The sequence below is a fragment of the Gossypium raimondii genome, chromosome 12 (assembly GCF_025698545.1).
Source record: "Gossypium raimondii isolate GPD5lz chromosome 12, ASM2569854v1, whole genome shotgun sequence".
NCBI classification, from domain to species: Eukaryota; Viridiplantae; Streptophyta; class Magnoliopsida; order Malvales; family Malvaceae; genus Gossypium; species Gossypium raimondii.
This window is the reverse complement of record NC_068576.1, coordinates 10,152,446-10,166,079: the sequence shown is the minus strand read 5'-3', so window position 1 is coordinate 10,166,079 and position 13,634 is coordinate 10,152,446. Positions and strand designations below refer to the sequence as shown.

Below are 13,634 nucleotides of genomic sequence, written 5' to 3'. Positions count from 1 at the left end.
TACCCATTTTTTTATGGCCGTTGACAATTCGACCGTTGGGGAAAAAGCTGAACACATTTTCCCTTCTCTCTTAAAAAACGGCCTAGTGCTATAAATATGGTAAAAATCGACCTAATTATTCAATTAATTTTTAAAATCATTTATGCCTAATTTAGCCGTTAAGTCTAGTAAGAACTGAAAGCAAACAAATACTAACGCTGTAATAAAGTGTAAAACACTATATAAATTGTATAAAGAAAAGTCAAGAAAAGAAGATGAAGTTATCAAAATGAATGGCAAAAGGTTCCAATGGCAGCTGGAAATTCTTTTACCTTGTTTTGTATTGTCCTGTTTCTGCTGCTGCCTATTTAAAAATCCTTCTTTGTTTTGCATGTCTTTGGGATTATGCCTGTCACCTCCATAGCCATTGACTCAAAAGTATGTACTTTTTGTATATTGATAAAAAATGACAGCAACAATGCAATTCAACACCGTTCACCTCCTTCATTATACAAAAATTCATTTTTTCTGAAAGAATATATAAACAACAAAAATACAGCGCAACACAACAGCAACAATCGTAGAAGCTATGTCCACCCAAAATTGTTAAATAAACAAGAAGATGAATGCGCGTTTGACATTGTAAAACTCGTCTGCCATGAACCCCCATTCAACCTTTTCTTCTTTCACTTTCCTCATGCGTCCACACCCTGAAACCAAGGCAAACCAATGCACCCCTGAAGTCCAAAATCCCCATAGAACCTAAAAGCAGCAATTAACTCCCATTTTCACCCTCCATTTCCCCCGTTTATCAAGCCTTTAACCAGAAACTTCTAACCCCAAAAGGTTAGAATCGCAATAAATATAAAGTCGTTTCTCTTCACTTTTTTTTTCTGTTCTGATGGCGGATATGGTGAAGCAAATCTTGGCAAAGCCAATTCAGTTAGCAGACCAAGTAACGAAAGCGGCGGATGAAGCAAGTTCGTTCAAGCAAGAGTGTGCGGAGCTTAAGTCAAAGACGGAGAAACTTGCCGGCTTACTCCGACAAGCAGCGCGTGCCAGTTCCGACCTCTACGAACGCCCTACGCGCCGTATAATCGATGATACAGAACAAGTCCTCGATAAAGCTCTTTCGTTGGTCCTCAAATGCCGAGGCAACGGCTTTATGAAGCGCGTGTTTATAATCATCCCTGCTGCCGCGTTCCGCAAAATGTCTTCTCAGCTGGAGAACTCTATCGGCAATGTTTCCTGGCTTCTCCGTGTTTCGGCTTCGGCTGATGATCGCGACGATGAGTACTTAGGCCTTCCTCCAATCGCTGCAAACGAGCCGATTTTATGCCTAATATGGGAACAAATCGCGATTCTTTACACCGGTTCACTCGACGACCGGTCCGACGCGGCTACTTCGCTTGTTTCCCTAGCCAGAGACAATGATCGGTACGGGAAACTGATTATAGAAGAGGGAGGTGTTAGGCCATTATTGAAATTAGTCAAAGAAGGGAAAATGGAAGGTCAAGAAAACGCCGCCAAAGCAATTGGCCTTCTGGGTCGGGACCTGGAAAGCGTGGAGCATATGATCCACGCTGGCGTTTGCACGGTGTTTGCGAAAATCCTCAAAGAAGGTCCAATGAAAGTTCAAGCTGTGACGGCGTGGGCGGTGTCTGAGCTGGCTGCTAATTACCCAAAATGCCAAGATTTGTTTGCTCAGCATAACATAATCCGATTGCTCGTCAGTCATTTGGCGTTCGAAACCATCCAAGAACACAGCAAATATGCAATTGCCAGTAACAAGGCGACGTCCATCCACGCGGTGGTTATGGCGAGCAGTAATAATTCGAATGTGAATAACGTGAAAAACGTCATTGACGAAGATCACCAGAATCCGATTCCGCATCCATTGGGGAACCAAACCCCTAATCAGATGCATAATGTGGTTACGAATACCATGGCAATGAAAGGTGCGACGAAATTGCCACAAAAGCCGAGTAGTAATCATGTTAGGAGCAATAGTCAGGGCAATGCCAAGCTAATTCATCAAGTTTATCATCATCAGCAGCAGCTGAATGGTTCGATTTCCGGGGCGAATATTAAGGGAAGGGAATTGGAGGACACCGCTACCAAGGCTTATATGAAGGCGATGGCAGCTAGAGCTTTATGCTATCTTGCTAAGGGGAATTCAAGTGTCTGTCGGAGCATTACAGAATCCAGAGCGCTGTTATGCTTTGCAGTTTTGTTGGAAAAAGGAACCGATGAAGTGCAGTTGAATTCGGCTATGGCATTGATGGAGATTGCGGCAGTGGCAGAGCAGGATACTGATTTGAGAAGGTCTGCATTTAAGCCAAATTCTCATGCTTGTAAGCTTGTTGTGGATCAGCTTTTCCTGATAATAGAGAAGGCTGATTCGGAGTTGCTGATACCTTGCATAAAGGCTATTGGTAATTTGGCAAGGACGTTTAGAGCAACGGAAACAAGGATGATTTCCCCATTGGTTAAACTTCTGGATGAGAGGGAAGCTGAAGTTTCCAAGGAGTCTGCCACTGCTCTTACCAAATTCGCTTGCACCAACAACTATCTACACCTTGATCACTCCAAGGCAATCATTAGTGCGGGAGGTGCAAAGCATTTGATTCAACTAGTGTATTTTGGGGAACAAATTGTGCAGCACTCAGCATTACTTCTCCTATGTTACATTGCCCTCCATGTACCGGATAGCGAAGAACTCGCCCAAGCTGAAGTGCTGACAGTGCTGGAATGGGCATCCAAGCAATCCAACATGACCCAGGATGAAACAGTGGACACACTTCTACATGAAGCCAAAAGTAGATTGGAGCTCTATCAGTCTAGAGGTTCAAGGGGATTCCATTGATTCAATCGCTTTTCCATTGTGATTTATTGTTTGGGACAACTGTACATACAGCTAGAACTGTTCTTCCATGAAGTATTTTTCAGTCATATGCAGAATTGTATTGCCTTGAGTTGCATGGCTGTTGTAAGGGTAGAAAGAAGTTCCGTGATATGTAGCAGGTCATTCATTTCAATTTTTTGGTCTGAAATTTTAATGGGGGTGTCTATCTTCTAACCACCGTAAAAGAATGATTCGACCTCTGATATGCGGGGCTTGGGCTCTGTCAGAACCAGCTCTTTTAACTTACCACTACTTTTTCTGGATTATGTCATCTGATTTCGTCACGAAACGAGAAATGACCTATCTAGGCTGCCACTCACATGGAAGGTGACTCAGATTCTGCCATGTATTTTTAATGCAGAGGCAGAATCTGACTGCATGCATTTATACCTCTTACCCAGTTGTTTATCAGCAGCTTATCATGAACTTTTCTTGGTCAAAACTGCCCTGTTCCAAAATGTAATTAACAATTTCAAGTAGAGAAAAAACAATAGACTTGTCAAAATCCACCCACAGGAGAAGACTGGGTTTATGCCTCGTATTACAGCGAAATGTGGTAAGAATAATAAGAAACCCCACGTTTTTTATTAGCTGAAATTAATAAAAAATTAAGCAGATTTCTACCCATCAAGCTTGAAGCCTAAAACAGGTCATGTAGGCCCTGGTTTAGGGATAAGTATGCTTGTTATTTCTGCTTTTCTATTTTTTGCTTTTAGTAAAAGTACACGAAAAATAAATTTAATAGAGACAGATTCGATGATACTATGCAACCAGGAAAGTTATATATTTATATATTCATTAAAAGTTGTTTTTATATGGATCCAGCTTGTGATATTCAATGTCGTTCCTTGCATTACTGAAAACGACGTCCAACTTGTACTCTGGGATGGCGATTTGTCCATGGATTGCCTTGGTGGACTGAGATGAGTTAACCCAACGCCATCTTTGGGTCCCCAGTTCCTTCTTCCATTTCATTTTGCTTTTGGATGGATTTTTTTTGTTTAATTATACCAATCATCCTCGATTGATTTTTACTGTCTTGATCCAAATAATTTAGTATCAGACGATAAAATCGATTAATCAACTTATATTATATTATAAATAATTAAAAATAATATATGTAAGTTAGTCAATCGGTTTAGTTATGAATTTTAATAACTAAACCAATTTAATTACAAAACTTACTTATTGCCATCCCCTATCCTTGGATTTGGAATCAAGAGTTGCTCTAAAAAAAATTCAATGGTGATTATGCATATAAGGTGGTACACATGGACTTACCCTTATAGAGGCCACTGCATTGGCCTTCAAATCTCCTCCACCCAATTCATGATCCAAACCCAATACAAAACCATATCCTTCTGAGATTTCCTCACCTCATCTCATTCCTTCTTCACCAAACTATCCATCAAATTACATTTTTCTCACCTCTTCATTCTCCAAAACCCATGGCTGCCGTAACTGCTGCAGTCTCCTTTCCTTCTACCAACTCCACCTCTTTTACTACTCGAACCTCTATCATCTCTCCTGAAAGAATCACATTCAAGAAGGTAAACTTCTTTCTTTTCTTTTGTAATTAATATATGTAAAAACTTCATACATGTTGGGAGTAGGTCACCTGCTTTTTTTGGTTGTTGTTTTTCAGGTTTCTTTTTACTACCCAGATGTTTCAAGTGGAGGGAGAGTGGTTTCAGTGCGAGCCCAGGTTACAACTGAAGCTCCTGCTAAAGTTGTAAAGGAATCCAAGAAAAATGATGAAGGTGTTGTGGTTAACAAGTTCAAGCCAAAGGAACCTTACATTGGCAGGTGCCTTCTAAATACTAAGATCACCGGTGATGATGCTCCTGGAGAGACATGGCACATGGTCTTCAGCACTGAGGGTATGCAATTCGTCTCAAATTATATTCTTCAAGATACTTGCATGTCTATGTGAAAATAAAAAAATGCAGATACAGAGTTTTATGTGCCCAATGCGAGTTTTCGTTGATCAAGGAATGAAAAGTTGCCGTTCTTGAGATGATTAATTAGATAAAGGGGAAAAAAAAAAGACTCTTTCTTCTTAGTTACTAGCTAGTTGGATTGGATCAGGAGAGGTTCCTTACAGAGAAGGACAATCCATTGGAGTGATTCCGGATGGCGTTGACAAGAATGGGAAACCTCATAAACTGAGATTATACTCTATTGCTAGCAGTGCTCTTGGTGACTTTGGGGACTCCAAAACTGTGAGTTTTCCTTCAGAAGTTAATTTCCTTTCCAGATTAAGATACAAATCAAGTGCTGATAGGCTCTGAGCCACCCAAGTCTACATAACAAATATCATTCAGCTCTTCTGGTTTCTGTTTGTTTTTTCATTTTCTTATTCATTTTTGGTTTTCTTACTGGTCTCATTGTATTATTGCAGGTATCCCTATGTGTGAAACGTCTTGTATACACCAACGAGAAAGGAGAACTTGTTAAAGGAGTCTGCTCAAATTTCTTATGTAAGAATGCAGGACTCCTATGTTTCATCATAATGTATTACTATTGTTTAGAACAACCGGTGTCAAAAGATGATGAACCCGGAGCTTTGGTAAGTTAGTTTATGCGGCCATTCTTAAAAGATGGCATCCAATAGATTTGGAGTTGGAATCTTAATATCTGCAACTCCTTCTCTATCTCCGGGCATTGGTCACTCTTGTACCTAAAATTATGTTTTATTCGTATCTTCAGGTGACATGAAACCTGGGGCAGAAGTTAAAATCACAGGACCTATTGGAAAGGAAATGCTTAAGCCAAAAGATCCTGATGCCACAATCATCATGGTTTGTATTTTACCAAGCTGTTATCATGCATTCATTGTATATTCCATTATATTGATAAACTGCTGCTCCAAAGCAACATTTTCACACTGAGTTACTTTAACCGCAGCTTGCTACAGGAACTGGTATCGCTCCCTTTCGATCATTTTTATGGAAAATGTTCTTTGAAAGGCATGAGGATTACAAGGTACAAAAGAAACAATTATGACCTTTATATCCATGCATCCATTTTAAGCTAAGCAGTGAAGCCTGTTATAACCTGTGGCCTTAACTTAACTCACCAAGGCTAACATATACGATTATTGTACTAATGAGTGACTTGAAAAAACTTGTAGTTCAATGGTTTGGCATTGCTGTTCCTCGGTGTTCCTACAAGTAGCTCATTGTTGTAGAAGGAGGTAAGCATGCAAGCTAGGAAAAGAAAAACATCTGATACTGGGAATCTGGTGGTTTTGCCTCTTTGAACGAAAAGTGAAATGATATATAACAGGAATTTGAGAAAATGAAGGAGACGTATCCAGACAACTTCAGGCTGGACTTTGCTGTGAGCGGAGAACAAACAAATGAGAACGGAGAAAAGATGTACATTCAGACCCGAATGGCTGAATATGCAAAAGAGCTATGGGAATTACTGAAGAAAGATAACACCTTTGTTTACATGTGTGGGTTGAAAGGAATGGAGAAGGGAATTGATGACATAATGGTCTCACTTGCTGCAGCAGATGGTAACCAAAAAAAAAAAAAGGAAAAAAGCAGAACCCAATGCTTTTACCAGATCACTAATTAATAAATCTCCATGAATTATATATACATACATACACCTCCAATCTAAATCTGTCTTCGGACATTTTTTTCAGGTATTGATTGGATTGAATACAAAAGGCAGTTGAAGAAATCTGAGCAATGGAATGTGGAAGTCTACTGATTGTGGATTACATGTACAAACCAAACCCCAATTCTTCCTCTCTCTTTTTTTATTTTTCTGAGCAGCCAGCTACAGTCCAACAATGATTTCCAATGCATTGTGTGTGTTGGTATTTTTATTTTATAACCAAACCTCACAAATCTTAATCTGGACATGTATCCCATGCTTCAGCTTTGATGTGCAGAATGGATTGATGCCATATCTAACCTTTTTCTCAAAGGAAATCATATAAATATCTAGCTGTTATAAATGTCTATAACCCTTTTAAACATTTATTAAAATAATGAGATAAAAAAATATTATAAGCAGAATATCTGTTCTTTTTTAATTTTAATTATCATTTTATCACATCGACATCAACCCAAACTCCCACTGTTACTTTAAATTTACGTTCTATCCAATATTTTCCTCCAAAAGTAAAATGAAAGTGATAATTAGTTGTTAGTTAAAACGTTTGATTGGAAATGGATATTTATAACCTATAATCATATCAAAAACAAATCACATCTATGCCTTTAATAATTTTTATTACCACTAAAATTAAAGCTCTTATTAAAATAAAATTTCTTAATTATCTAATTTTATTTAATGAAATATTGATGAACTGTTTTGTATTTAATTTTTATATTTAAATTGATAAAATAAATTATTGACAAGAAAATAAAAAACTTTTCGTTCTCCATCACTTTCAAATTTTAAAACACAATCGATGAATCAATTATTATATCTTGAAAAGAAAAAATTTCGAAAGGGTTTGATAATGGCAAATGCCCATTGAATTATATTAAAATATTAAAAAATAAATAAACACATACATATTGTTGATCGAATATTCCACACGCAAGTATACGTATTGTGACAAGTAGTATAAAAATATTATTCCCACAAAGAGTTATTACTAATTATGTTGTTGATCACCAACTATTACTTTATAACTTATCTAAATAAATCGATAACATAAATTTTCAATATAAATCAAATAAATAAAATGAGAATAATCAATCAATAATAAAAGCTCAGGATTACAATTTCATCTAATGCATAGTTAATTGTTCCATCTACACCCAATTTATCCCTATAAAGTTAATTACTAACTTGGGTACAAAATTTCTCTCAATTCTCTCCCAAGCAATTAAATAATTAACTTAACCTAATTATTGAGTTATATTCATTTACCAATAATTTAAAACCAATTGATTAAGAACAAACCCTAATTATAGCTACCCAAAGTAATTTAGGTATATTCCTATTCTAGTTACTTAATCAAGATTTGACCCATTTAATTTCGATCAAGAGTTATTCATTCTAGACCTAAAACAAAAAGCCATTTTCCAATTTCTTTAGGTTTTGTTGGATTAATAGTTGACCAGACTATTATCAATATAGAGCAAGAATGAATAAATAATCAAAACTCTATCAAGAACAAAAACAGATGGAAATAGAGAATTATTCAATTAACTAAACATGAAATTCATTGCAATTCTAGAAAAGAAATTTTAGTTCATGGAAAAATTGAAAAAAAAACAAGAACTAATCATAGAAACATAAACAATAAAGAAAATAGATGGAGAAATTGTGTCTTCTCAATTATTTCCGTCAATCTTTGATGCTTGAAGGCTTTGGTAGCTTCTCCTCTTTTTCTCCACACTTTCCTTGAACTTAGGTTTTTTTTTCTTTTATATTCCATAGAAATTTGCAACCCTTAAAATTTATAATTTATCAGGTAACTGTGTCACTCCAACGGACAAATCTTTCGTTGGAGTAAAAAACTGCCTTATTTGCATATATCAATCTATCATTTCTCCATGCTTTTTCAAACCTACAATAGGTAAGAAATGCTCGAAAATAAGTCTGAACTAACACTAATAATATATAAGTGACTTACAAAAATTAAATATAAAGAAAAGAAAATTCCTAAATTCTACTAAAATAACTTATAAAACAAACTAAAATCCTACTATAAAAAAAACAAATAACTCCAATATTTTAGAGTTATCACTTATCTCAACCCTGCTTGTGAAATTTTTTCTTTCCATTAGCAGTGTACCTAATACTAAGTTAACAACTTTTTCTTTTTTTTTTTTGTAAACTAGATTTTTCCCAAAAATACTTATTGTAGGGTGAGGTCAGAGTAAAACTGACTTAAAGTATTATTATAGTATCACATAGAAACCATCGATGCAGGTTTTATGTCTTGTTTAAAGACCTTCTCCCACTCAATATTTTAATAACATGCAAGGTTTTATGTCTGATTTTCAAGCACGAATAATTAAAAATGCAGATAAGTACAAGTGCCATTTTTTCCCTAAACTATATGGCAAGCTTATATCATATATGCATGAACATACTTTTCAATTTAACCACATTCAATCTCATATAATATCAACATATCATAATCAAAATTAAAGAATTAAATTGATTCCGACCAACAAAAAATTTCCATTTGTAGGGAAACATAAAATAATTGAAAATTACAATAATTTTTTCAAAACATCATTTGGGTGTTTTAGGTATAAGCCAAACATCCTTGACTTTTCCCTAAAAAAACTGTTTGTCAAAAGTAGTCTCGAATCTAAAAACACAAAACAAGAACCAAACTGCCTAATGTCGCCAACCATTGTTACCATTAGCCGTAGTCGTGGGTTCAACCGATCAACTGCCAGTCCCTTTGCCTGGCTCCCATCAACGTTTGTGCGCCATCCCCGATGTCCTGCTGCCAGTCCTAGTCGTGGTGATCTTTGATCGATGGTGTTGTGGCCTCTTACACACTGTAGGGCACGAGGCCTCCATATACCGTTTGACTTGTTTAGTTGGTTGGGGTTCGAAGCCCCAATTTTTCTAGCTTGTTGCTCACGTGACCGATCATCTAGCCTTACCCGTTGCTACTGCGTAGTTGAGGTGCGATGCCTCAACCTTATCTGCACGGTGCCTTGATCAGTATGGATGATAATCATTCTAGCCTGTGTGTCGAATGCTCACAAAGGGAGTGATGCCCCTACATGCTTGGCAACTTGCGCACTTGTTGGGGTGTGATGCCCCAACAGCTTTTGTATGTTGCATGTCCGGTTGGGGCGTGATGCCTCGGCCTCCTATGCGTTTCGTTTGCGCAACCTTCCATGCGTTCAATTTGATGATATCACCATTTGATTTCATTTGGGTTATTGATCCATTGTGCTTTTCTTGGCTCTGCTGAAAAATTAAGGTTATAAGCATCCTAGTCTGTTTTTGACTCATATGAATTTTCTAACTATACACAAATAAAAATTAAAAAACTGTGTGGATATGATAGTCCAAGATCTAATTACAAACCCAAAAATTAAAAAACCTAAATACAACCTATCTAATGTTAGGAACCACACCTTTTGGCAAAATTACTCTATAACATAATATAAAATAATATCTATACGTTTATCTACATATATAATCTAAAACATGAAAATAATTAAGAATGTCACTTCTTGTCAATTTTAATCAAACAATAAGAGCAATAGAGAGAGAAATTCAGTATTCGATTTATGCTATAAACATAGCACAATCTGGCTTTAATACCAATTGTTGGGAAATTTCGGTTTAGAAATGATTTTGTTGCACAATGAAAAATTGAAACTTTCTAAAGCCAAGAAGTTGTGATATTTGTAGTAATAAACCATAACCAAATTAGCATCTATGCTTTGAGTTAGGCAATCTATTTGTTTCTTAACTTTTAACCAAAACGATCTTCTCCACTAATCTCAAACTCCGATCCATTTAAAGTATGGGCTTTAATTTCACAAACCAATTGCAAAGAATGAAAATTTCATTAATATTTAGAGGTCTCAAAGGCTAGAAACTGAAAAGATGAAATCTCTCAAAATATAGACTTTATTTTAGGAAAATAAATCATACTAGATTTTGACAAAGTATCGATGCTTAAGTGGTGCTATCGATGCTTAAGTGGTGCATGTTTGACCTAGCCAATGGTCTCTATATATAGAGAAAAACAAAAGTCTCAGTTGAACAAGTGTTAAATAAATAATATTATTTTAATACAAAAAGACAGATATTCCCTTTTGGGAATACTTAGGGGCAGTGACACGCCACTATACCTAGTCTCTAGGACTAGGGTTGTTGCTCATTTGCAATCAGATGAGCCTTTGGGCTTGTCCCTTGTATTGGATATTAATTGTATGTGTTATATGATTTTTAAACTACCTCATATAATTTTTTACTGCATCTATAGTGACTTAGTTACTTCAAACCCCTAATGTCTTATTTATAAAAGTGTTGGCAACCCATATTAGGTCTTCGACACGTCCTAGGTCTTCATATAAGGTTGATTGTGTTGACAAAAATAGCCTCAACAATCTTGGGTGGCAAGTCGACCTGTGTCGTGCCATAGCCTTTGCCTAGCGCGACAAGACATGTAAAGTACACATTTTGTCATTCGTTTCATGCTTTGAAGTCTTGGGAAGCTTGTGCATCACTCTTCCCTGGCTTCCACATCAATTGGGTCTTTAAATCTTCATCCTACAACTCAATTGAACATATTAGTACTACCTAAGGCCCGTGTCGGCCTATTTGGTCACAACACTCACAAAATGTGTTAAAAAACATTTATTTTACTAACATTTAATCCTAAGTCCTAAATACCGAAAATGTAATATAAAATACTAAATTGACTAGAAAACAAGCTCCTTAAGTGTGGAAATGACCTGAATTAACTACTACATTTGATGACAAGTCATTCACTAAAACCTTAATGACTAACTAATTCAATTTCCACTTTGAATTTCAAATACTTAAATTACAATAAATTAAATAATAATTCAAAGAAATCAATAAACTTTTACTCGGATAGTGATATATGCGGTCTATTTCTTTAATTTCTTGTTTTTATTCATCATGTTAGTTCAATTGCAAACCATTCAGAGTAGCACCAAGTTAGCAGAGGGACTGATTAGACATATATAATTAAGGCTCATATAATTTGTAATTAACTTTCGACTCTTCGTCTATTAATTGCGACATTTTTAGTCATTGAATCATTCCACTAAAGTACCATGATTGAGTTCTCCCTTATTATATACCATAACAAAAGTAACTTATCATGTGCTTGCCTAATGACTTTGTCCTATGTGTGTTACCATCATAGGATATTTTTAATCTCTTTGGGTTAAATCCGTTCACCTAACATGATCTTATCTTATCTCATGGTAACCATTACATATTTTTTCATGAAAAAGCCAATTACTAACAAATAGTAACCAAATCATTTGTCTTAGGGAAATAAGCAGTGGTCACATTACTTTTCTATCTATCATGTAATGTATATAATAGTATATCATTTACCTTTTATTGGGCTATAAATTCCACTATTTTAAGTGAAGTTATGTTATGTAGAAGTCGTATACCCAACATGCCAGATTTCGTCTCTATTACCAATTAAACTCAAGCTTTTAATACATCAAAGTCTACGAGTCACACACGCATGGCCTGTTACTTATAACTAAAGATTGTGGTAAGCCACACTATGAATGTCACAAGTGAATAAGTCCATTAACAGATTTAGCATTTATTCTACTTAGGTCATGTTCGATGTACTATTAATCTAGATAATCATATCTATATCTATATCTTCTGAGAGTCATCCACTTTGATACTTAAGATAAAGTATGTCCCTAATTGGACATGATAGATGACATAATAGTATTTTAATCAACTTGCTCAATTTCTACTAGGCTATGAACCATTTAGATTATCTACTAATATAATATTTCTTTTCTCGCATTATGATTCAACCACACAATGCAATTTAAAATTAGTTAAACGTTAGATAAACAATGAACTAATATTTGCTTACATTTTGCTTTGTGTGCAAAAACCGTTGAGGACATTGTATACAAGATAGATCAAAATTTTCTATTAAACCCTATACTTTGCATAAGTTGTGAATTTAGTACTTGTACTTTAATTTGGTCATTTTAGTCCCTGTACTTTTAGAATTTGAAAATTTTAGTCCTAACCAGGTTGATAACTATTACATTCATTAAGTTATGTTATTTTAAAATTTGATGTGTCAAACATATTATCACATGTGTAATGTTATGTATGTTTGTTATTTTCCCATATTACTCACAAAAATCGTTAATAGATTTAACGACTTTCGTTTGCATTAAGAATTAAATTTTGAAATTAAAAAAATAGCCACTAAGAATCATTTAATTAGCGGCGAGACTACATCTATAACTTTATGCATATTACATGAATAACGACATAATTTAACCAAACATATTTAATTGTTACCATTGGGTTAGAACTAAAATTTCAAAATTTGAAAAGTCCAAGGACTAAAATTGATCAAATTAAAGTATAGGTACTAAATCCACAATTTACAAAAATATAAGGTCTAATAGAAGAATTTGAACTAAAAGATATTGATGTGAATAATGAGGGTTTTTACACAAATAATACAAAAAATTAAAAAATACCAAAATAATACAAGCATTTAATTATGAACCAAAATGGTACAAACAGTAGTGGAGGGACATACACAGTGGGTACCAATGGTGCCGATGTAAAGGCGGCACCAAAGGTGCCATACCACAGGCGGCACCCCATTTGTTAAATATTTTATTATTTTACGATTTTTATAAAATAGTATTAAAATAAAATACCGAAAAATATGTTTATGAAAAAATAAAATACGAAAAGAAATAAAAATGAAAATAGTATATTTCTTGAAAGTAATAAAATCCAAGAAAAAAGAAAAATACGAACAAATGGCCAAAATAAGGGTTTTCACTAAATTTATATAAAAAACACACTAAAATAATACATTTCAAATATTATGTACTAAAATAATATAAAATAATAAAATACGAAAATAATATATTTTTGAAAGTAATAAAATCCTAAAATAATAAAATATGAACAAATGACCAAAATGAGGGTTTTTTACATTTAATTTAGTTTTTATATAAATTTAGTAAAAACCCTCATTTTGGCCATTTGTTCGTATTTTCTTATTTTCGGATTTTATTACTTTCAA

The 13,634-nt window shown here is 34.7% G+C and overlaps 1 protein-coding gene and 1 pseudogene across 1 annotated transcript; both read left to right on the top strand.

Annotated features, from left to right (window-relative positions):
* The first annotated feature begins 283 nt into the window (after nucleotides 1-283).
* On the top strand, nucleotides 284-3,038 carry LOC105763219 (uncharacterized). Its single transcript, XM_012581348.2, has one exon. The coding sequence runs from the start codon at nucleotides 881-883 to the stop codon at nucleotides 2,843-2,845; it is 1,965 nt and encodes a 654-aa protein (XP_012436802.1). The 5' UTR covers nucleotides 284-880; the 3' UTR covers nucleotides 2,846-3,038.
* A 1,061-nt stretch (nucleotides 3,039-4,099) lies between these two features.
* LOC105763218 (ferredoxin--NADP reductase, leaf isozyme, chloroplastic-like) lies at nucleotides 4,100-6,866 on the top strand (annotated as a pseudogene).
* The last annotated feature ends 6,768 nt before the right edge of the window (nucleotides 6,867-13,634 follow it).

Bases quoted from the DNA above. Each gene is read 5' to 3' on its own strand.
- LOC105763219 (XM_012581348.2), top strand. From the start codon at position 881: ATGGCGGATATGGTGAAGCAAATCTTGGCAAAGCCAATTCAGTTAGCA.